General features: G+C 41.6%; 1 protein-coding gene across 4 annotated transcripts in view; it reads left to right on the forward strand.

Annotated features, from left to right (window-relative positions):
- The window catches only part of PLA2G7 (phospholipase A2 group VII), a 37,864-nt gene that overhangs the window by 9,344 nt on the left and 2,765 nt on the right, over positions 1-25,755 (forward strand). The window contains exons 1-10 of one of the 4 annotated variants that reach the window (XM_036413199.2): positions 5,315-5,475; positions 9,132-9,265; positions 14,184-14,305; positions 14,748-14,892; positions 17,250-17,343; positions 19,305-19,373; positions 20,146-20,272; positions 21,127-21,231; positions 23,270-23,361; positions 24,555-24,725. In XM_036413199.2, coding sequence (XP_036269092.1) covers positions 9,166-9,265; positions 14,184-14,305; positions 14,748-14,892; positions 17,250-17,343; positions 19,305-19,373; positions 20,146-20,272; positions 21,127-21,231; positions 23,270-23,361; positions 24,555-24,725 — 1,025 coding nt within the window. In that variant the 5' untranslated portion in view covers positions 5,315-5,475; positions 9,132-9,165. Of the gene's footprint in view, positions 1-5,314; positions 5,476-9,129; positions 9,266-14,183; positions 14,306-14,747; positions 14,893-17,249; positions 17,344-19,304; positions 19,374-20,145; positions 20,273-21,126; positions 21,232-23,269; positions 23,362-24,554; positions 24,726-25,755 lie in introns of those variants that run through there. The other 3 variants (XM_036413200.2, XM_045572904.1, XM_045572905.1) reach the window with 3 other exon arrangements.

A 25,755-nucleotide genomic window follows, 5' to 3' on the forward strand; every position in this document is an offset into this window, starting at 1 on the left:
TTTGGGGAAAGAAAATACTTAGAATTTTACTCATTAGTAAAATTTTAGCTCATTAGTACTAATTTGAAATCATAATACCTACAAGCCAGTATTTTTTTTTTTAATGGAAAATACCTACTGCAAACTTTAAAAGTGAAACTAAGCAACTTGTCTCCTAAAATGATTGCTTCAAAGCAAAGCCCAAAATCCAATATTTGCTCTGAACTGGACCTAAAATATCCAAAGGTCTAACTTGTTTCATACAGGAAGCCATTTGTTTGGGTTTAATTGCCCAAGAAATGAGCTAGGGTTTTGTATCTTTGCCTTTTACCTTCTCAAGTAATTCATGTGCATTGTTGAAAAATTTTTAAGTACATGTTAAAAAAATAAAACAAAATCACCATTAATTCCACCACTCAAATAATAATCACTGAGAACATTCTGGCTTAACATCCATCTAGATTTCCTCCCTATTTGTGTATAAATATATATACACATTTATATATACATATATATACACAAAAAATATATATATATACATACATATACATTTATATACACAAAATATATATACATACATATACATATATACATATATATACACATATATATACATATATACACATACACACACACACACACACACACACACACATATATATATATATATATATATATATATATATAAATATAAATAAGAGCATGTTAACTGATAGTCTTTTCTCATTGACCTTGGAAGGCTGGGTTTGTGGATCAAGCCTCTGAATCCTGTCAATCAAAGGAGTCAGCCAAGTGTTCAAAGCCTCAGTGCTCAAAGCCAAGTGCTCAAAAACTGTAAAATGAAGGTAACACTACCCGCCCAACTCTATTCCTTGTTGGGAAGTCCAGAGATTACATCAAGTACCTAGCCAGACAGTGCTGGCACATAGTAGGTGGTCAATACAAAAGTAATTTATGTCTCATATCACCTGTTACTTATTTTTTTTATTGACTGATTATTTTATTTTATTTTTTTCATCTACTGTTGATATACAATAATATATTAGTTTCAGGTGTGCAATTTTTGCATAACTTACTTACATTTATATAACTTACAAAGTGATCGCCCTGAAGTTTAGTACCCACTTGACATCCTCATATCACCTTTTAAAATATCTGTTAGTTTACAACCTCAGGAGCTTCCCAGGTGGAATATGAAACCAGGCCCCGTACATACAGAAGGCAGGGAGAGACCGCAGAGAGATGCAGACCACTCTAGGTGAATAAGTGGCAGCCTGGGCCAGGGAGCTTACCTATTCGGCTTTCCTTCAGCAGCCACAAGATGAGTAGATTTCAGCACCCACCCACAGGAATCTTAAAGTTTCTTGCCATCCTAATAACCACAAACTACTAATTGGAGGCCTTACCTGGGTTTAGGCATGTGTACTGTCCAGATGGTTTCAACAACACATGACTATCTCAAGACTGTGTCCTTGGGCAGCTTCTAACATGAGGAAGGCAAGCAGAATGCAAGTTCCCAGGAAAGGGGAGGTGGGGAGGAGCCTGAGGGTCAACAGGGAGGAGGTCCTGTCCTCTCCATGATCTTCTCCAACAGCTTACCTAAACAGTAATCAAATTTGTATTCAGAAAGTCTAAGTTACAGTCAAAATTCTTCTTTGCTTATCTTTAAGAGTTTCTGCTAATATTAAAGCACAACTAAACCAAGATCAACTGAGAAACCAAACCTTGGTTCTCCTCTCAGATGCCCATGACTTGTCAACCAGGAGCATTTGTTGGTTCTGAAACCTGAAAGGTCGCGTTCCTACTGCCTGTCACTACCAGAACCAATGGGTAGAGATGAGGATTGATTCTTTATGTGCACTTTATTCAGGTGGCTGGCTACCTGAGGAGACCACAGGCTATTTATCCTAAAAGTCCATGGTTATGTGCCCTCTTCCAGCTCATCTCGAGTTGACCTTTTTTATAAGGACAAGGAAAGTGTGGGTAAAAGGTATTTAGGATTCAGGAGAAATTAGGTAAGGGGTTTGTCATTCAGGGAAAAGGTTCATCAGATAAAAGCTGCAGTCCAGCAATTTGGTTACCCTTCGTCTGCTGCCTGGTGATCCTTTATCTGCATCCTGGGTAGCTGACGTTCTCTTCCTGGAGCTCTAGCTCAGATAGCGTCTTGATCACCTGGGGCACAAAGGTCGAATTGCTTGCGGGTGTCCTGGAGTCAGGGTAGGTCCAGTCATACATTTCTGTTCCTGGAACAAACAGCCTTCTACCTGCATTAATCACCAAGCCTATTAACTGTATAAGGAAACCTAAACATTTTTAACCTCTTGAGTTCCCCATCATTTCTTTCAGAAGTATGCTTCATCAAGTCCTCTTGCTGGTCCCAGGAGTTCTCACCCAGCATTTTAGAAAGCGTAAAACTGATTGAGAAAATGCTCAAAATATACTCACATATCCTCTTATGTCTTAGTCAGCCTTTTGGCATCAGTAATTTAGTTTCAAAAGGACTTTTTATCTAGAACTTCCCCTTTCACTCAAACCTCCTGAGAGAGGACTGGCTTCTGGTTCCCCAGAGTTAAAGAAAACTTTTTCAGGGAGGAATAATTGTCCCATTTTTGCTTGCCATCATGCGCACAGGTAGCATTCCAGAACAAAACTATTTGCTCTGAGCTTCCCCCCCTTCCCTCTCCACCCACCTTAAGTATTGTCTATTACCTGTCTCCTCCCTCAAACAGAAGTGACCTCACAAACCATTCTCTGAGTCATTCAAGCTCTTCATTTAGGACAGAGAACAGCCTCATCGCTCTTGCTGGAGGTTGGCAGCCACCCGAGTGAATTCTGCTCCTGAGATCTGACCCGAGGGACATGAAAAGTCCTCTTTTCTTCAAAATATTTCTCTCCAACAGCATGCAATTTGTGTCTTTAGAGTAAATTTTCTGAGCTTTGATGCCTCCAAAAGACCTTGGGTAAAAGAAAGGGCAGTTATTTGGAACTTACTGAGGAAAGGCTCCTGAGTATACTGGTACCTCTTGGCAGCCAAGTGTAAGGAGCTGGCAATGGGGTATGATTGGTAAGTTTTGGCGAGGCAGGCCATGGTGATAAACCAGAAAAGGTGCCCAGGCATTACCAGGGCACTAACAGCCCGAAGAGAGGAAGAAGGGCAGTGAACACAGAGTTCCTAGGGAATGTAGGGAAAATGCTAATTATAGTGCTGATACCATGCTTAGGGAAGTTATAGCCTCAGTGAAACCCATAAGATCTTTTCAACAGAACCACCTAAGGACAAAGTATATGATGACCAAGAAGTAACTTCAGTCAGCAATGACTAAGTCTTTCTGTTCCTATCTCAATGTCTTGTCTTTCATCTGTTAACATTTACTGAGCAACTATCAACCTAGAGGCGATGGGCATGCTAGGAATGCAAAATGTGTGTGCTAATGTTTACATGTAGCTACCTGCAAAAACACTGTTTTACATATATTTATCATTTAATTCTAGGTAAATATTACCCTACTTTGTAGGTCAGGGAATAAGGCACAGAAGGTTTCCATAGTTACAGGAGGTCACACTGGTGGCAAGGCTGGGATGCAGACCCAAGCAGTTGGGCTGTAGGCTCTAAAGCCCAAGCACTTGACCTCGCCCCACTTGAGTGGCATATTGAGAAGTCACCATCTGGTGTGAAATCATCTGGAAACTGTCTCTGGTCTACCTGATGGCTCATATCAAAAAGAAGACAGGACCTATCATTCTTATTATACACTGAGCTTTTTGCTAAGTAATAATAATAAAAAGACAAATGAAACCAATCCCTGCCCTGGAGGAGCTCCCGGTGCAGCAATACCGTGGACAGAGCATTGCAGTAGAGGTAAAGAGTGCCTGTATGGAGGCGTGCACAGGAAGCTGCCTGAGCAAAGGGGAAGCTGCCTGAGCACAGAACTCTGTGCTGCTAGAGGCCCTGGGGTCTGACTACCTAGACAGATGTGTCTCTGTGCGGTGACATGGGAAGTGCCTTCTCCTTTGGGGTTCTTGAGGAGTCAGGCCCAGCATGGACCTCCATTCCTGACTTCAGGGAAGCTTTGGTGATGGTTGTCTACTGCTTTGGGCCCAGCTGTCTTGCCATCAGCTGGAGACAGCCCTGGCCTTTCTTTCCATCCCACAAAGCACGCCAGAGGCTGTGGGAGAAGGCAACTTTGTGGCGCTGGGAAGGTAGAGGGAGGAGAGGGGTCCCCTTTGGGTCCTTCTGCCTCTCAGTACTCTGCAGTGGAAGGAGGAAGACCCGCACCAGAGGCTCACTGTGGGCCTCGGGCAGGGTGCATAGCCTTTCTGTGTGTCCTTGATCTCCATCCCCCAAAACTGGAAAACGGAGGTGCTAACATTTGCTTCTGTTCTTTTATTCCCACTAAGACCTTTATTTCCACTAAGTCTTATAAATTGTCTGGTTAGCATTCATTGTGATTTTTTGAAAGTCTCTTTTCCTGAAGGATTTTGAAGTAAGAAAATATCACACCTATGTTGAATAAGTAGGACAGGGAGAGCCAGCTACCATGTGATTTCATTTATATGTGAAATCCAATAAACAAAATAAATGAACAAAAAACAAACTAATAGATAAAGAGAACAAACTGATGATTGCCTGATGGGAGGAGGGAGGAAAGGATGGGTGAAAAAGTGAAGGGATTAAGTACACATTGACAGCTATGAAATAATCATGGGAATGTAAAGTACAGCATTGGGAATGTAGACAATAATATTGTAAGAACTATGAATGGTGTCAGTTATTGGAGTGATCACTTCATAAGTTACGTGAACATCTAACCACTATGTTGTACACCTGAAACTAATATAATGCTGTGTGTCAACTGTAATTAAAAAATAAAAAAGTTTTAAAATATAATGAAATAGTCTAAGCATGCAAAAACAAAAAACTATTTTTATCCCAAACATAGTGACTAACACACAGGCACTCTTAAAATTGAATAAATGAAATAAACGAATGAACGAATGAAGGACTAATCATTAGATCATTCAGAGGATGAGATCAGATAGCACATGTGACAGGGTAATGAAAAACTCCCAACAATTAGTACTTGTTATTCCATTGCAGCAGTTTCTAAACACTCTTATCTTAGACTAGCTGTGCAAAATTCCTAGAGAGCTAAAATGCAGAGGGCCGGGCCTGCCTTCTGAAGGTTCTAAGTCAGTAGCTGGGTTTGGGCTCAGGAATCAGTATGACCAAAGTTCCCTCAAGAGCATTTGCAGGGTGGGTGAGGTCAGATTAGGAACTCTAGTGTGTCCTTTCACCTGGCCTTAAGTGTCCCCTGCTCCACTCTGTGGACCAAAGGTGATGGCGCTGGTCTGGGAGGAAACTGGTCTGAGAAGAAGGTAACTGAGCACCCCAGTCCTGCTTGGAGGTTTTGGGGGAGCCCTGCCAGCAACTGGCTGTCTCTAGTTCTTCCTGAGGTTATTAACAGGGAAGATGTGATGAATACTAAGTCTCTGTGGGTAGGCTAAACTTTGGGTCACGAGATGTTCATAAAAATTGCTGCTGATCTCCTTAATACTCACTTTGTCTTCCTTTTTTTTTTTTGTTTTCATCCTCAGTGATTTTCCAAATGGGTTGAAGGCCACTCCCCTTATTCAGTTACAGGCTGTAAGCATCAGGGATGGAATTTCCTAAAGTCCTCTGCTCATGACCCTGTAAATACTTTCTGTGGATGATGTTATCTGGTGGAAAACCAAGTTGTGACAGTATACAGAGGGTGGTGGTGGCAGCTGGCCAGCAGACAGCCTGACTTTAGTTCAACTTCTCTGTTAGAGAGTGGGAATTTTTGAGCACTCCAGAGAGGCCATGGACTTTGCGCCACAGAGATGTCAGTGCTGACATCAGGACAGGCCTTGAGATAGGGTCTCATGGCCCCTTCCCAGCACGTAGGCCTTCTTCCATAGAACACTGTCGGCTTTCTGAAGAACAGGATGACCCTGTGAATAACATGGTCATCAATAGCATGACTCTGACTTAAAAATTGTTTTATCTTGGGTTGCTAGTTCTGCAAAAACAGGAGGTGGTAAATGGGTTTAAAAGGGGTCCTGCACAAAGGGTTGGGGCTGCTCTCTGGAATCCCTGCATGGAGAATGGCAGAGCAGTCACCCAGCTAGCTGGCCAGGCAATAAAGGCTCCCTAAGTTTTAATTTGGTCTGGACTATAGTGGTCTTTACTCAGGTTCATTCCACAACACTTGTTTACTTGGGAAACTCAGTAGCTATTTTGCTGGATTCAGACATAGTACTCTACAGCTTATTAACATGTTTGCTCTAATATATATCAGGATGAAAACAATGAGAGTCTCATCTCTCTGGGGAATAATTTCTAACTCTTTGTTAAATCATATTCTCAGTCCTAGAAGTTCCTGAAAACCTTAGCATCATTAAATGAATTGTATTTATTAACTTAGAATATTGTAGTTTTCTTTTTCTATTTTTTAAATTTCTTTATTGATTAAGGTATCACATATTTGTCCTCAACCCCCATTCCAATCCCCCACCCTCCCATTCATGCCCCCACCCCCCAATTGTCCTTGACCACTGGTTAGGCTGTGTGATCATATGTGTGCACATAAGTCCTTTGGTTGATCTCTTCCTTTTATCCCCACCCTCCCTTTGAGGTCCAACAGTCTGACCCATGGCTCCTTATCTCTGGGTCTGTTTTTGATCTTCAGTCTATGTTGTTCACCATTTCCCCTAGATGAGTGAGATCGTGTCCTACTGGAAATATACTTATAAGAATAAAAAATGAGATAAGCAATAATCGTTATGCTGAAAAGCATATGAATCAGTCTGTAGAGAGTTTCTGGGCCACCAGTTCTTTTGAGACCCAATTTCAATGTCAAACAGTTCCTTATGTGTACATGTCAGCAATGATATTTCAGTTCTAGATGGTGCAAATGGTGGTAATGCAGATCCAACCCTATCTTGGTTTGGTCCTGGGCAACCTGCAGTGACACACAGCTGCTGACTGCTATTATGGCAAGGCGTCGTCAGCATCTGCCATCTCTGGACTGCTTCTCTTTTGTCTTCAGGGTCGGAGTAATCCTGTCAATTCCTCTCTGTTGCCAAAATCCACATGGTCTCGGAGTTGTTTCTGAAAATATACAAACATATTCTTGACCAAAAGTTAATAAAGGAATATTTTCTATAAATTTGACTTGGGATCCTTTTTCATTTTTTGCCCAAATGATTTTCCTCTGGCTTGTTTTGATACCATGTGTTTTTCATGGGTGTCTTGCTGATAGCATTACAATTAATTTTCTAAAGTACAAGTTTTCTAGAATTTACTTTCAGAATATTTTTCCTTACATGATATCCTTCTACTTTCCCCCTTTTTTGATCTAACTATTAGGAGGCTTTTGAAAATTTTATAATGTAGTCTTGATAGCTTTTAAATTTTAATTTTTTGCACTATAATATGACTGCTTTAGGTTCATTTCCTGTTGTGAGATTTTATTCTAAGATAAACTACCAATAAAAATTTTAGTTAACATTTTAGGAACAGCTTCAACTGAGCAGCAATTGAGGCTATACAGAGTTGATCTGCTGTGGTTGAAGCAGGGACTGAGACATTCTGGGTTCAAGCCCCACTGGTTGATTAGGACAAAGTAATTCAACTCTCCTTGTCTCAATGTCTTCATCAGTAGAGTGGGGATAATTAAACCTCCCCCACAGACTGTTTTCGTCATCACTGAATAAGATAACATGCCGAAATATGCAGAACACTTGGGATGTAAGAAGTCTTCAAATGTCAACAGCATTATTATTCAGTTAGTGAAAAGATTTTACAGGAAGGACAACTAAATGCCATCTACTTATATATATAAAATAACCAATCAAGATTCCATACACTCACAGGACTGACTTTCTAGTAAAGAAAGAGAAATCATTAACAAAAATGTCTAGAGCATGCATATTAGTTGGTGATAAATATTATGGAGAAAAATAAAGCTCAGGAGTAGGGATAGAACATGTATTAGTGTGGAGAAGAGGGGTGGGTTGTAATTTTAAACTGATCAGGGAAAGCCTCACTGAAAAGGTAACAGGGAAGCAGAAACTAGGGGGGAGGGAGCCAGGCATTTGGGTATCAGGCCAAAGAGCCTTCCTGGAGGAAGGGACACATGTGACAATCCTACAGCCGGGCAGGGAGTGCCTGATATACTTGTTGAGTGGCAAGGAAGCCAGTGAGCTGCAGTGAGCATGTGAGAGGGGTTGGGGTAGGATTGGGCCTCTATAGAGTACAGACTGTGTAGAACCTTCTAGGTGACTAGGTCTGTGGGTTTTGTTCGTATGATATAAAGCCATTTGGGGGTTTTGATCAGAGGAGTGGCACGATCAATATGGCTGCATGGGGATAAGGGTAAAGTCAGGGAGACGAGTTAGAGGTTATTGCCAAAGTTCAAGTGAGAAATGGTGATGGCTTGGACCATTTCTGGCACCTAGAAAAATGAGAGGAGATGTTTTAAAGAGAAAAGGTGATGCTCAAATATAAGATAGTATTTGCTAATAAGGTCTTAACATGAACTCAGTAGTAATATCATTTAATCAACACCAGTGGCACTGGGCCTGCTATTAGGCACTGGGGACAGGAAGGAGACCTGACCTCTGCCTCTGGGAGGCCTTCAGTGTAGCAGGATTATAGAGAAAACAAAAATATTATGTCGACACCAAACACAACCACAGCTGTAGCAATATAATCATTCTATAATTATGATGGGATTATTAGCCTGCACTTATTGCATATTTTCTATGTGATAGACATGCCTAGGGATATTATTATGATGTAATATATTATAATCATTATATGTGGGTGTTCTTCTTTGTAATCAAACTAGACTTCTACAGAGTTAGAGAAGTGGCTAAAAACCTAATTTAACAGCCTGAAGACATTGTTTTTGTGCTCTATAAACAGATTGTCAAGGATTTTGCCTCCCTGGTACCTAGCAAAAGTCCATTCCAGAAAATGCATGTGCCATTTTTTTCCCAAGTGTCTTCTTTGCTTATAATCTATAAAATCATATTACTAGTATCTAATAACAATGATTTGCCAGCCTATTTAAATTCTCTTTATTGCATGTTTTGTTATGTTTTTCTTTTAATAATCTGCCTTGAAGAAGTTTAAGCTGAAACCGCTGCTCAGCTCCCGAGATGCTGCCACCCAAATTGCATGCGCTCTTCTGCCTCTGCTGCTGCCTCACCCTGGTTCATCCTTTTGACCGGCAAGATGTTGACCATGGTAAACCAACAGGTAAGAGGTACATTTATCAAGGCTTGTGCCCCTGACCTGTTGCCAGACTCACAGTGGCCTCAGAGAAGTTGGTCTGTGAACAAGCTTGAGTAGGAAGATGCTCATGGAGGCCTGTCTGTTCTCCTGGGGTGTGGGACAGGGCCTCCCTGTCTCTTCATTCCAAACACCTGTCTTCAAATATGATGCCTACAGGACAGAACCAGACAAACCGGAAGCTCAGCTTGCAGTCCCCATGGAGAACTCCCTCACTGCCCTGACCCACTCCCACTCCAACATAGTAACCCAGATCCCCTGGAGCTCCCTCAGGAGCAACCTCAAAACCTGCCTCTTCAGAGGGGAGAAGAGTCAGGCTTCACGCTCAACAGCTGTAGTGCTGGTAGTGGTGTGAGAAGTGCCAATTTAGGGTGTGGGGATGCATAGGGAAACAATCTTTTCTACCTAATGACAGGGAGAAGTGGGTGCTAAGGAGCCCCAGATAAGAATAGACTGCATGGCTCACTCTTTCTTACATTGTGGTGGGAGGGAAGGAGAGGCAAGGAAAAAACAGACAAGTCCAGGAAGTGAAGCCAGGGTGGGACAGCCATCTCTAGACAGATACATCTCCCATCACCAAGAAGGAACTTTATTTCAAAGAGATTGCCTCTGGAGCTTTGGGCTTTCCTGCTAACCCCAGAGGGTTGTGATGCATAAACTTCTTTATCCAGCCTCTTCAGGTGAGCAATGTGGGTGGCTTCTGAATGGTGTCCTAATACCTGTACCCACAGACCTATGCACCTGGATAGATATGGTTTCTCTGTATCAAGATATTCAGGCTAGGTGGTGACTCATTGCTGTAGCATTTACAAAAGGCTTTTAATAACCCAGTGCCTTATAGATGAATTTCACCCTACATCATAGTTGGGGCAATGAATGCATCAGTAGGAGAGGGACTTCACCTTATATCTACATTTGCATAGGAAATGGCACAATATCTCACAGGTCCATTCATTCAATACCTACCAGGAAACTGAAGCATCAGCAATACATTGGTGACTACGCCAACAGTTTGTAGTCAAGTTTGAGGAGCCTACAGCCTAATTAACTTAATTTTCCCATTACCACTCATGTTTGAAAATGATTGGAGAGCTGTTATTGGACTGGCAGAAGCTGGAGACACTGCCTTGTTCATCTCTGCAGTCCTAGCATTGAGCCCAATTCCCCATTCACTTTAAATGCTCAAAAATGAATGCACAAACATTTTTTAATTATTAGAAATAGCTTATTAAATAAAAATTAAAAGATGATTATATTCTTCTTATTAAACAAATGCATAGGAAATACAGTTATGCAGGTAAAAGGCTTTAAGTTTAGGCTAAAGATAGTTTATTTGCTAATGGAGGACATAAAGCCATGTAAGAGAATGCAATATCCCTAGCATGTACACAGTCCATCTCCAAACCCAGGAATGAACATCAGGAGTACTTAAAAATGAATCCCACCAGAAATGTGTGATCAGATTAATAACATAGCAGCTTTCCAATGCATTTAGGAAAATAAAGTTGAAGAGAAATAGGAAGTGACATAAATCTGATCCACAGAATTATGTCATCTAGAGAGTGGCCATCAACCTGACAATCGTCTGCCCCGCCTCTTTCTTCATGAGGAGTCCTGATAGGTGGGTAAAGAACAGGAAATCCAAGACCATGACCAGGTTAGCTGCAGGCTGATTTTAGAGAACAGAGCATTCCTGGCTGATTGAAACAGGTTCCCGAGGCACAGGTAGAATTGAGATCTCCCAGGGAGAACCTTGTGCATCTGGAACCCTCTGATGACTCTAAAACTGAACCCCCAAATCAAAAGATAATGCCTCCAAGGCAGCTGTGGGTTCATCACCAAAATCTGTGAGCCAGAGTCCTTCCCCTCATCCCCTGGGCAGTCACACCATGGCTACCTGTGGGCGGGGAACAGCAGAGCTCAGGGCAGCTGTGGCCTACCCCACTGTTCTCTGGACCTGACATCTCCCTATTACACCACAGCGTGGCTCAGTAGACAGTCTTAAATGGGAACATGCCTTTTGTGATTCTAAACCGACCCTAAAATTTTAGCTTACAGGTATGTGTGTTTTTTAAAAATCTCTTAGGAAATGCCTTGGATTCTGAATCTGCCTCGGATAGGTATAGTATGATTTAGCTTAGGGCAGCTAAAACTCCTCTAAAGGATAGAATTTGGGTAGCCAGAGTTAACTAGGTCTAGGTAAGGGGCAGATTATATTGGTCTTCTACCCATTATATGTTAGGTACTTGACTTACTAGTATGTATCACAGCATCCTTACAACTATAGGCTTGTCAAGTACTTTATCCCCACTTTACAGGAGAGAGGGGAATAAATCGCCTACTCCAGAGCATCTGGTTTACAAGAGTAAATTCCCCAGTTGGAATTCAAACTAGGATCACCTGACTCCAAGACCCGGAGTCCATCTCACACCCTGCCTTCCTTGAAACTATCTACTACTATTTGACTATGAATTGCTAACTGAAGGTGGTCTGGTACCTTAGGCCAGTGCATCTTCAGCTTTAATAGGCACACCTTTTCTGGTTCAGTGGAATTGGGGTGAGGCCTGAGATCCTGTGTTTCTAAGCTCCCAAGTGATGCCAATGATGCTGGTTCATGGACAAATTTTGAATAGAAAGGCCTTATTGAAAGGCTCATTTCAAGCATGAGCTTCATAATTACTCACCAAATTGGAGGATATACATGGGCTTCTAATTACGTCTCAAAATCTTTCTGGATGGTTCCCTAAGATATCAGTGCAGGTGCCATTCCTCACATAGTTGTAGGTGTCTTAGTGGCAGAGGGAGTATGTGATGGAAAGCATGAAGGTGTCTCTCTGACAGAGGAATCAACTCACAGTCCAACAGAGGGAAAGGAGTGGGCAAGCTGAATCTAGAAAAGTCAGTCTGAATATACTGATATTTGGACTCAGAATCTTGAAATTAAATATTGTTTGGGGTCTAGAAACGGGGAGAAAAGGCCATGCCACAAGTAGCAATGGAAGTAGCTTAGGAAGGCATGTGTAGATGAAATGAAACTGCAGGTATGTTGAAGGGTTTTGACACCAGAGAGAAAGTTTCAAGAGTGGGTGGGTAAGAGAATAAATACCATAAAGCACTTGACAGAAATGACAGACCAGTGGCAATGAAAAGCTTACTTCAGCTCATTTTCATAAATATTTATTGAGCGCTGGCCATGTAGCTCTGAGGATACAAAAAACATTGGATACAGCTCTTAAGAAATAGGCCACTATGGGAGACTTGAGTGTGCAAACACATAATCTATATAATCTATATAGTCTATATAATAAAAGTCTAAGTGACCTTTAGCATTAAGGTGGAAAAACCACAACAACCAGTCACTATGATGTGAACTGACCACCAGGGGGCAGACACTTAACACAGGAGCATCTGTGGCACCACCACACAGCCAGAAGCCGGTCTCACAGCACAGTGGTGGTGGTGGTGGGAGTCTCTCCTGCCTACACAGTAGCACTAAGGAGCAGCAAGCAGGCAGATGGTAAGGAGTGAGGGCTCCTGGACTGCGAGAGGCAGGTCTGCCAGAGGCTCCTGGACTGAAAGAGGGCATAGGCTGGGCTGAGGGATCCTCCCTCAGTGCATGAATTTCATGCACTAGGTCTCTAGTTTTAATATAATGAAGAATGCTAAAAACACATATAGGGAATTGATTTAATACTAAGGATAAGATGATTATTTCTTGGGGATGAGAAAAGGGTTCAGAGAAGACCTAAAAACTAATCCAAAAGTTGAATAGGATTTTGCTACAGTGATTTCAAACACAGGGATTAACATTTACAAAGGTGCAGAGTGTCAGACAGCCCAGTTGTGGCTCAGGTGCCTGGAGCACATGGAAGGGAGATACAGGAAAAAAGTAGAAGAGTATGAGGTAGTGGAACTCTGGATCCTGGAGGGTCTTTCTTACAGTGCCCAGGAATTGGGGGCTTTAAGTTGTGTGCCTATGAACACGTTTTAACCCCAGAACACGGGGAGAAAAGGCCATCCCTCAAGTAGCAATGGAAGTAGTTTAGGAAGGCATGTGTAGATTTAAATCACTTACAAACTGCCTTCCAAAAAGATTCCAGTACATTCTCTCTTCAAGAAAAACTGTGTAGTGGTAGGAAGCCATTGAAGGATTTTGCAAAGAATTGCCTGGTGAGCTGTGTTTTAATCACTCCAGGATCTGGGTGAACTTTGCATTTGAAAAGGCAAGTTGCAAGGTTAATAGAGCAGTTAGGAGAGAAACTGTCTGGTCCAGAGGCAGGGAGGGTATGTATGAGACTGTTGTGCCAGAGGCTAGGAGTATATTGGAAAGAGAACAAATGTTAGAAATTGAGAGTTGGTTGGATGTCGGGGTTTTGTGAGAAAGAGGTGGGAAAGAGAGATGACCCCATGCTCCCAGGTTTGTGGTTGAAGGATGAGGTGGGGAAGTTGGGAGGATGTCATTTAGTTTTATTTTGGGCCATTGGCTTTGATGCTCCTATGGAAGGACATCGGGTGGGGATACGAAATAGGGAATTGTAAGCACAAATCAGAAATAGGAGATAAGGTTCAAGTTTAGGGGAAACAGACTTGGGAAGTGGTCTTTAATATGGTCTGCATTGAAGCAGAAGGTAAGGGCAAGGCTATAAGTATTAGAAGGTGATAGTGCTAAGGATCTTGTGAGAAGGCCTGTGTCTCCATCTTTTCCCTCACATAGTACTTTGCATACAGCAGGTTCCCAATGATAACTTGTATATTTTTTTAGTTAGTAAAAAAATGAAGGAGACCAGACATTATGGGCGGGAACTTGATTCCCTTGGAATTTCTTTGCATAATGAAATCTGGGTTTAATGAATGACAAGTGAGATAACATGCACCTGTTTTTCAGCACGGATCAATAAATTACAAGCTATGATGGCTGCTATGACCATGGGCCAGACTGACATCCCCAAAGGAAGTGGACCTTATCCCGTCGGTTGTACAGACCTGATGTCTGAATATGCTAAACAGGTGATGCTTTAAAACCACTTAACCCTTGTATTGGAATATTGACTTGCTATGACTCCCTAGAGGTTTTGAAAGTTGACCTTGTCCTCACCTGAGATGACTCACTTTGCGATTTGTATTGCTTTGTAGGAAGCTTTTATTTATTTATTTATTTATTTTTTCAGTTAAGTCATTCCCCAATTCATTGCTGCCATCTGATTAACTTAACTACAAACTCTATTTTTCCCCTTCCTTAATGACTGAAACCAGGCTCATTTTCTTCTCATCACAAAAGCTTGTTGTTCTATTTATATTCTTCTTTGACTGTATTCAATTATGACAGCAGCTTAAAAAGTTCTCTGGACTTCTTTCGTGAACAAATGAGATATTTGGGTACCCACCAAAATAGCTGTTGGAATCTGAGAAGTGACTTGACTAAAAGTGCATTAATTTCTTTCCTCTCCAGAGCACCTTCTTGCGTCTGTATTATCCATCCCAAGATAATGATCACCCTGACACTGTGTGGATCCCAAACAAAGAATATTTTTATGGTCTTAGTAAATTTCTTGGAACACACTGGCTTATGGGCAACGTTTTGAGCTTATTATTTGGTAAGATTTCTGCTGATCCTGCTTTATACACTCCAGAATATAAGACAGACTTAGAAACAGTGATGATTTCAGGCAGTTAAGGACCAAATAAAGTTTCATCAGTCTAAACTAAGATGACAAAGAAACTACATATCTCTTGAAAGGTCAAAGGCCAGGTAACTATCAATGAATCGAGGGTTCTCATTTTGTCCATTCTGAATATGATGGGATTGGTGGAGGGAATGAAAGTATCAGACTGTCAGATTGGTTCTAACATCTCTCAATGGCAGACCTTTCGTTTACTTCTTACATATTGTGGGGGAGCAATAATATGGCAAAAGCAGAAACTGGGCCAATCAACTACTATGCCTTATGCTCTGTGCTAAAATGCTATCCACAGGCCAGCAACAAGAGAAAAAAAAGTAGAAGCTACCATCCATAATTTTCAAATCTCAAACTAAGGAGCAAAAGCTAATTTCCTACTGAGCATAAATGAGGAGATTCTATTCTCATTCCCATCCCCTACACCCAAGGGACCAGCCTCTCTCCCAAAGACAATCTGATACATATTCATCACTTAATTTGTCTATCCTCATGAGCATAGACTTTCCTTCCTTATCTATCTGTTTGACCAGGCACTACTGTTGGACTGGTGTTAACTATATCTTCAGATTTTCCCCTAAAAACTACCTACAGCTTTTGGCATTTATTTTAAACATTTTTTTGGAGTTTTCTTAAGAACTACTTATCTTTGTGGTGCTTGAATAACTTACACGTCACTTCTGTAGCAGTCGTCACATTTGGTTCATGATCACATCTCCATGTTCTACATGAGAAAGGAAACACAAATAGTCCATGAAAATAATGACAATTGAGAAGTGAAAGAAGGGAAGACAATATCTTCCATTTTTGTGGCCCTTACTATTGACTGCATAGGTGCTTTACATGTGTTACCTACTTAAATATAATTCTCACAAGAAACCACATGAGATAGATTATTATTTCCTTCCTTTTATATATAAAAAACAAAAAAACACAAAAAAACAACCTAATTGCCTGGCGCACAAAATTCCTCAGCATGGCCTTCACCCTCTCCAATCTAGGATTCTTGGAAGGATGACCTACTGCTGGCTTACAGGGATTGGGCCTAAACCAACAGTCAGACATTGCTCTCACAATCCAGGACTGCTGGCTCCAGCCACTCACCTGCCTGCCTGCCTGCCTGCCTGCCTGATTGCCCCTAATCACTTTGCCTGCAGGCCTGCTCGCCCCCAACTACCCCCTACCACTAGCCTGATCACCCCCAACTGCTGCTGGCCTGCTCACCCCCAACTGGCCTCCTGCTGGCCTGCTCACTCAAAACTGCCCCCCTCCACAGTCCTGATCACCTCCAACTGACCCGCTGCTGGTCTACTTACTCCCAATGGCCCCTGCCCCTCATTTTTTTCTTTTTTCTTTTTTTTTCCTTTTTTTTTTTTCCAGCGCCTTCTTTAACGGAGGCCAGAGCCAGCTGGAAGCAAGTATCTAGGATTATTTATCTTCTATAATTGAAACTTTGTATCCATGAGCTGATGCCAGGGCAACCAGGGCGGGTGGGAAGCTTGGCTTTCTCCATCACTGGGGCACCCCAAGCCTTCTGCTTGCTACAGCTCTATGGCCGGCTGCCATCTTGGTTGGGTTAATTTGCATATTTGCTCCTGATTGGCTGGTGGGCATGGCTTGTGGGCATAGCGGAGTGATTGTTAATTTACATACGTTATTTCTCATTTATTTGTGTAGATGAATCTTAAGTTTAGACAGTTCTCTTACCTTACCTATGGTGAATAGCTAGTGAGTGGCAGAGCTGTGGCCAAAGCCACATCTGAGTATAAAGTCAATGGTCTCTTAACCTTTCTCTTGATCATGACCTATGTAGAATGAGAGGCATCTCCTATTCAAAGATTTTGACTTTCACTGTAATGTCCCTGAGGTTTAGTTTGTTTTTAGAGCATTCTCTTTGAAGTTTTCCCAAAACCTGGGATTGGTAGTAAGGAACATCCTTCTTAAATATGCCTCTAAGTAGTAAAATGTTTCACCTTAAACTCAGAACTGGCAAAGAGAACTGATCATTAATAATTCTGTGCTCTTAGGTAAAAACCCAAGGTTCAGATACCTTGGTGGGTATCTAGTAGGAGAATTTTTCTTAATTTATTTTTATTATTAAATTATTATCTGTGTACATATTTTAACATTGCCCCACCCCCAGTAGGAGAATTTTTAATGAATGCATAAAAATATAAATTCCATGGGTCAGGATTTTATACTAAGGAGATATAAGTTAAATTAACCAGCAACATTCAAGTAAAAACCCCTATTTATAATCTTTCATTGCTGTCTAGGTTCAAAAACCATACCTGCAAGCTGGAATGCTCCAGTGAGGACTGGTGAAAAATACCCACTGATTGTTTTATCTCATGGTCTTGGAGCATTGAGGTAAAGTTTGAGAGATTGAACAATTTCAGTCATGAGGGGTCAATGTATTCCCCCAGCCCCAAAAGAAGTAGCAGATTTTGGAGTGTTCTGGAGGAGTTGGGTTTCCTCAAGAATTGGCTATGATCTATTATTAATCAGTTCTAGCCCTGTCATTTCCACCTACCAGCTCCTGGAGCCTAGCCTCACAACAGAGAAGAGAGGGTGTTGCATTTTTGGCTGTTGTCCTGCTGTATTATATTTATACTCTCAAAATCATCCACTGTGTTAGTTCAGGGTCCCTGAGAAATAGACACCAAGATTGGATTAGCTGTGAAAGACAGCTATTGAGAGAAAAGCCTATGAAGGATAGAGGGGAAGGATCAGGATAGGGAGAGCCTTCAGATTATGATGCAGGGTGGACATTTGGGAAGGAGATGAGAAACATGGGTTTATAGTTGCTACTGTAGAACACAGGTATGTTACCTGGTATGTAGCGGGCCTTTAAGTTTCCTAAAGGCTGATTGTGTAGGAAGAGTCTCAGACTGTAGCACAGTTCTAAGATGCCAATAGGAGTGCTTGACCCAAAGTTCATCAAAGAATCCAGAGGGGTTTGAAGCTGGGCAGGGGCTTTAGACAGCTCTAGTCTCAGTAGCATGATATCTGATTGGCTTATTTTCATGATCACTATACCCTTTCCACTTTCTTCTTACATCTTCTCTTCTGCCTCCCCTTCCTCCGACTCAGAGGATAATACAACTTTCAGAAAGATAAAAGGTGGCTTTCAGCTAGAAAAAAGTTGGGTAGCATCTGCAGTAAATTATGTTTAGTTCTTTCATTGTGGTCTAGCTATTTATTAGAATTCCATGGCCAAATCCAGTCTGCTACCTGTTTCTGTAAAGTTATATTAGAAGACAGTCATTTTACACATTGCCTGTGGCTACTTCCGTGTGATGACAGCACAGTTGAGTAGTTGTGACCAGATATACTGCCTGACATTTTACAGAAAAGGTTTTCTGATCCCTGTGCTAGATTATTGTCCCTATAGTTCCTGGATCTTCAGGGGTAGAAGACATAGGTCCTACCTACCTCCTTTTTATTCTTTTTGGACATTTTTTACTGAATGCATGATATGAGAAAATTGTGCAGAATGGAGATGTGGAAGGGGGTTACAAATGCAGTGGCTTTGCACATGGCTGTTAAACATCTCACCCTGTCCAGTCATTTAAACAGCAGCTGACATGCTCAGTAATGACTCTGTTTAAGACATTATTATAAGCACTGAAAATGTACTAATTTACTCAGTCCTCAGAATAATCCCACTAGATGCCATACTGTTATAGCATCACCCTTTTACAGATAAAAGAAAATCAAGGCAGAGGTAAGATAGGTGACTTATCCAAGGTCATAGCTAATAAATAGTGGAACCAGGATTCAAACACAGTGGTAGGACTGTAGATCCCATCTCTTAAGCACCACACAGTACTGCTTTCCTATACACATTATCTTATGAAAACCTTACAGCAAAGCCTTTATTAGCCCCACTTGACAGGTGAGGACAAAAAAATCAGAAATGTAATTACCCAAAGCCATGTGTCTGATAAATGGCAGAGCCACAATTAATTCTCAGAACTCTCAAAGGCAGTATTGATACTCATTGCACCAGGGTTTCTCAGTTTTGGTTCTGTTGATGTTTTGGGCTGGATAATTTCTTGTTGTGGAGGGTAGGTGGTCCTCTGTATTGTAGGATGTTTAGCAGAGTCCCTACCCACCAGATGGCAGTAGCACCCTCTCCCAACTCATGATAATGAAAATGACAATAGATGTCAAATAGTCTGAGAGACAAAATCACTTCCCTTTGAGAACCACAGCTCTCTGCTTTACTCCAGGGCACTACTCCAGGGTGTAACAGCCCAGGTTTACTAGCAAATGCCACCTTGTAATCATGACTGGCAGTTGAATGCTCCCCTCTTTTTGTTTTGAAGGACAATTTATTCTGCAATTGGCAATGACCTGGCATCTCATGGATTTATAGTTGCTACTGTAGAACACAGGTATGTCACCTGGTTTATAGCTGGGCTCTAACTTTCCTAAAGGTTGACAGAAAATATTGAATGGTCAGCTATGACTCTATATAAAAAAGGGAGACTGAGCTGGCTCTTCAAGAATTACAAACGCAGCTAATATTTCTAGAGGGCTTTTGTGTGTGTGTGTGTGTGTGTGTGTGTGTGTGTGTGTGTGCTGTTTTTGCACACCATCATCTAATCCTCATAGCCACCCTATGAGATAGTTACCATTATCACTGTTCTAAGAAGAAGGAAAAGGAAGCCAGCAAAACCACACAGCTAGTAAGTGACATTGCTGGATTTGATTCCGGGAGGGAAATTTCGACGTGGCCTCCAGGAATTGTGAAGGTAGAATGGGTTGAGTTTACTCAGAGTGATGTCTTTAAAAAAAAAAAAATTTTATATATATATATATATATATATATATTTCAGAGAAGAAGGGAGAGAAATAGAAGCATCAATGCTGAGAGAGAATCATTGATGGGCTGCCTCCTGCATGCCTCCCACACACACACACACACACAGGATCAAGCCCATGACCTGAGCATGTGCCCTGACCGGAATTGAGCCATGACCTCCTGGTTCATAGGTTGATGTTCAACCCTGAGCCACACCGGATGGGCATGATTTTTTGTTTTTTAATGTAGTAGAGAGGAAGAAAGGGACTTCAGGAAGGTCAGAGTGAAATTGAGTCAAGGTGGGAAAGAGGAACTTGGGTGCAATGGGGAAGTGTAAGTAATTGATTCTGTTTGTGTTGAAGAGATGGATCCGCCTCTGCGACGTACTATTTCAATGACCACTCTGATGCAGAAATAGGGAACAAGTCCTGGCTCTATCTCAGAACCCCACAACAAGGGGAGAATGAGGTGCTTCTACGAAATTCGCAGGTACACTGTGGTCAGGGCAGGTGGTGGCGTGGGGACTAAAATGCACAGGCAACAGGATGATATTTGCTAATTTAGATTTATACTCGGCAAGCTGTGCTCCTTGCACTCATACTTCCCATTGCCCAAAGAATCATCAGCAGGTTCTCTCAGTAATACAATCCCCTTAGTGAAATGTGTGGGTCATCGTGAAATCAAAGACAAGCAAAATTCTGGGAGATGATCATGATTATACAGGATTTTTTTGCATTACAACTTCTCATTTTAAAATCTCAAGGTAGATTCATAGTCCTGTCAAAAAGACTACTTTTCAGAGAAGGAGCATAGCATAGTATTAAGAGTCTAGGCCTTAGGATCCTACTTTCCAACTTGAATCCTGGAGCCACCACTTTTCAGTGGCATCATTTTGGACAAGTTAATTTACTGTCCCTGTTTTCTTTGTTACAAAATAATGAGTACTAGTGTCTTTCCCACAGAGCTGTTGGGAAGATTAAATGAAATTGAGCTCACTGGCTCCCGCCCTGTGATGGCTTTCCATTAGGTGCTTTACATATGTTATTGCACTAAATTCCACCCAAATTTCACTGAAGTAGGCAGCATTAGACAGGAAAAGGAAGCTCAGAGAGATGAAGTCACCTGAGGTCACACTGTGGCTAAGCAACCGAGCCGGGATTTGGACCCCACAAGGCTAGCGCCAGCATCATGATGCTGGGCTGTTTTCTAACCACTCCCTGCTCAGACAGTTTATAAGCAGCTGACCATTGTTCCCACATGCAAGCTCTACACAAACATTAAAATAAGTTGTAAAGTATTACAACTTTTACTTTGTCATTTCCTTCTTCTAATAATCATTTCAGGTGCGACAAAGAGCAAAGGAGTGTTCCCAGGCTCTCGATGTGATGCTTTCTGGAAGGCCAGTGAAGAATGTATTAAAATTAGAGTTCGATATGCAACAGCTGCGGGTGAGCTACGAAAGCCCTTTTCCCTGTCCTGTAGTTCTTAGCTCTTTATTCTCTATTGTTTGCTTTTCTGCTGTAATACAGGGTACAATGTGATAAAGGGCTGCAGAGAAATTTAAAAAGGTGAAGTGTTAGGGCAAGTAGGTTGAACTATTTATAAAGTTGCCAATAGTCAGTGTATAAAAATGGCAGTTCCACGTGATTCAATTTAACACCTCCGGTAAAAGTACTGTGACTTCTTGGATGGCTCCTGCATGTTTTGAGCTTGATCCTGGAAAGCCGGTCCACAAGTTTTAGATACAATGTTGAGAGGGAAAGAATTTGGGACCAAGTGAAGAGCATAAACAAAGACTCAACAGTGGGTGTGGAAGGTGCAGTATAGGGAGTAGAGGCAACTAGAAGTACTTGAGTTTAAGCACAAGATGATGGTCGCCACTCTCTCTCTTGCCTCCGTGCCTTTGTATGTTGTCCTCTTGGCAACATGACTCACCCCACCACCCTGACTAAGTGCTGCTTAATTTTCAACTCAGGTCAGGCAGCAGCTCATCCAAGAAAAGCTTTCTTAGACCCTCTGCCCAGCCCTGGCGTGGATTAGTTACCTATCATAGCTACTCCTTGCTACCACTCCATTGTATTTGCATCATGCATCTGTATGTCTTGCCTTCCCACTAGCTGTGAGCTCACTAGAAATGAGCTACAATGCCTTGTACAGAGCAGGCACTCAATAAATCCTCATGGAATGAACAAAGTGATAAATATGAACTGGGGAGATGGAGAAGTCAGAATTGATGATGTTTTAAGTGTGGGTGACTAGGACGACCATTAAGTTCACTTCTGAACTTTTACAAATGCTTACCATATATATGTGCAGATGTATTTGAGTATACATATTTTATGTGTGTGTACTATGTGTGTATATTTGTATTTGTGTGAATCCTATCTAATAAAAGAGTAATATGCAAATTGACCATGTCTCCACTACACCCGCAAGCCATGCCCACCAACCAATCAGGAGCAAGTATGCAAATTAACCCAACCAAGATGGCTGCAGCCATGGAGAGAGCAGGAGGTTTGAGTTGCCTCTGGCAATGGAGGAAGCCAAGCTTTCTGTCTGTCCTGGTGGGCCCAAGCCTCTGCTCAAGGCTACAATGTTTCAATTATAAAAGATAAATAAATCCCAGATACCAGGGCCTCTGCTTGGGTCGCTGGAGGGCGTGGCCAGCCTGCAAACCACCATAGGCCCCTCACCCAGGCCACCCAACACTCCAATGGAATCTCCACACTGATTCAGGACACCATTCAGGGCAAAACAGCTGGCTTCCACCCATGCACCAAACCTCTATCCTATCTAATCCTATCTAATAAAAGGATAATATGCAAATTGAACATCACTCTAACACACAAGATGGCTTCCCCCATGTGGTCAAAGAAGACTGCCCCTATGTGGACACAAAATGGCCACCATAAGATGGCCAGCAGGGGAGGGCAGTTGGAAGGAACCAGGCCTGCAAGGGAGGGCAGTTGGGGGCAATCAAGCCTACAGGTGAGGGCAATTAGGGGTGACCAGGCTGGCAGAGAAGGGAAGTTGAGGGCAACTGGGCCTGCAGGGGGGGGCATTTGAGGAGAGGCCAGGCCTGCAGGGGAGGGCAGTCAGGTACAAACAAGCTGGCAGAGGAATGGTTAGGGTATGATCAGGCTGGTAGGCAGAAGTTGTTAAGGGCAACCAGGAAGGCAGGCAGGTGAGCAGTTGGGAGCCAGCAGTCCTGGATTGTGAGAGGGATGTCTGACTGCCCATTTAGGCCCAGTCCTAGCTGGATGGGGCCTAAACGGGCAGTCAGACATGCCTTGAGGGGTCCCAGATTGGAGAGGGTGCAGGCTGAGCTGAAAGACACACACACCCGTGTGTGAATTTTGTGCATAGGGCCTCTAGTTTCTTTTATAAGGTTTTGCCCATGAATTGAATACTAATTTTCTGATTAACAAAATGATTTACTCTATTTTTCTAACAACCTGTGAATTTATGTCATGCTTTTTCACATAGGATTCCATCGATAGAGATAAAATAGCAATAATGGGACATTCTTTTGGTGGAGCCACAGTTATTCAGGCTCTTCATGATGACCGGAGATTCAGGTAAGAGAATGAGACAAAGAGACAGAACAGTAATTTATTGGAAGCGGGGAATGATAACCTATGTGAATTATAATTTTATCAAATTCTTAGTAAGGAAGGAATCCTTTGAGGCTTACAAGTCTATTCTTATGCCTCTATTAAATACTCTCGGTGAACTTTCTTAAGCAGAAAACATCTGATTTCACTGCTATTAAAAAAGTTTCCCCTCCCCCATATGTTTTCCCTCATTCTTATTCATCTGTTTGAGGGCTTAACATTTTCACTTGGAAATGTACCTTTATATACACATTTTATCAGCAACTTAAGATTATGATAATAATGTAGCCATCTCATACTCCTTAGTATTTTTTTCCCCCATCTTTAATTTGGAGTGAGGTTTGAAATACTCCGATGTTCTAACATGAGGAAATGTTTACTTTCTTGAACTACTTCATCCCAGAATGATGAGCTCACATGCAGCTCACCAGATAGAAAGGGAGGATCACTTGTGAAACTTCTCGCATTTCTTAAAATCTGTTTCAGTAGGAGTTTCTCTTCCTTAGTCCATTTAGCACCTACAACAGTGTCCAAAAAGTCATGAAATATAGGATAAACTGACTTGTAAAAAGAAAGTTAGTGATTGGGAGTATCTGTATACTATAAACAATAAAATAAAAAATAAAGAAGTAAAGAAAGTTAGTAATATTTTCAAGCGATATTCCCATATGTTTTTCTTCAATGCCCAGACAGTTTTCCAGGTACAGCACTTCTAAATATAAAGCAATGGTCCAATTGTTACTCTAAGAAAAGATATAATAAACAGACTATGGAGTATCCAGAAAGTTTGGAAACATAGGAGCAATAATGTGTGCATTGAATATTTTTTCAAACACCCACAATTTTGAAGAAATTACTACTTTAAAAAAATTTTTTTTGAAAATAATATTAAAATGAATGAAAATTTTAAAGATTATATATGGTTCTAAAGGTCCCAATTCCTAAATGCCTCTTAGAGGAAAATGATTACATATTTCCCATATCTGTAATCTTATAAAGCTAATCATATCTCGTTCTCACATGAAGTATAATACCAGTGAGATGACCATCATGGAACAGTGTGGTGCGTGTCCATTAGTCCTGGCTTTATTAGAAAGCCCTATATGTTTGCCAGTGTGTAACCAGCCTTCTGTTATCATCTTAACAAACACCTGCAGGTGCGGTATTGCCCTGGATGCATGGATGATGCCCCTGAATGATGAAATATATTCCAAGTTTTCTCAGCCTCTCTTTTTTATCAACTCTGAAGGTTTCCAAACACCTGCTAGTATCTTAAGTATGAAAAAATGCTACGCACCTGGTAAAGAAAGAAAAATGATCACAATCAGGTAATAGCAACTGACTTCATTATCTGAAATAGAAACTTGAAACTTGGATAAACCACAATAGATATCAGCCATTAAAGGACTATTAAATTTGTTGTGTAGATTTTCAAATAAGCAAGATTAGAAAATTCTCAGGTTCTAAGTGCATTTAGATTTACTCTTTTTAAAATGTAAGTGTTCAATGGTGTTACTATATGTAGCTCATCTACACTAATAAAAGAGTAAGATGCAAATTGACCTTACCTTCATGATACCTGCCAGCCAATCAGGAGTGAGTATGCAAATTAACCCAACAAAGATGTTGAGTTAATTTGCATATGTAGGCCCTGAGTGGCTGAGGGTGAGGTGGGACATTTACATCATCACCACAGTGAAAATGCAGGCATTTCACACCATCCTAGACACTCCGGGCCTCTGGGCAGCATGGGAAGGCAGAAAGGCAGCTCGGGGCTGAAAAGGTGGCTCCTACCAGAGCAAAGGTGGTGCCAACAGCCAGGGGAAGGAAGGCCATTCTTGCATGAGTTTTTGTGCATGGGGCCTCTAGGATACTGATAATTAAAATGTGTGCTAAGGTGCATGCAGCTTTCATGTAAACATAAGAGCAAGCTGACGCATTTTGGGCTCTGGGCAGAGGGAAGTATTCCATTACCAGGCTAGAGTAGAAACTCTTTAGGAAAAAAGTCAGATAATCAGTTCAGACAGGCAATGTGTTTACCTATTTGGGAAAAACAAATTTATAAATTCCCCAAACTATAATGGGTCCCCTGGTGTGCTGACAATATGCTCATATCATGGATGTGAAAAAGAAATCACAAAAGGGTTCTGGACTCACAATGGGATGTTACAAAGCAAAGATAGTGCTCATCCCTCTCTTATATGAAACTGGTTTAGGTTTATTTCCAGGGCGAAAAATATAGTATAGGCAATGAACACTTCAGGATCAGCAAAAGGAAAGGTCTTTTCCAACTGAGGTAGTCAGAAAAAGCTGCTTGGAAGAGATGGGAGTAGAATTGGGTTTTGAAGGATCGAGAGA

Source organism: Pipistrellus kuhlii, unplaced genomic scaffold, assembly GCF_014108245.1.
Source record: "Pipistrellus kuhlii isolate mPipKuh1 unplaced genomic scaffold, mPipKuh1.p scaffold_m20_p_5, whole genome shotgun sequence".
Lineage (NCBI taxonomy): Eukaryota > Metazoa > Chordata > Mammalia > Chiroptera > Vespertilionidae > Pipistrellus > Pipistrellus kuhlii.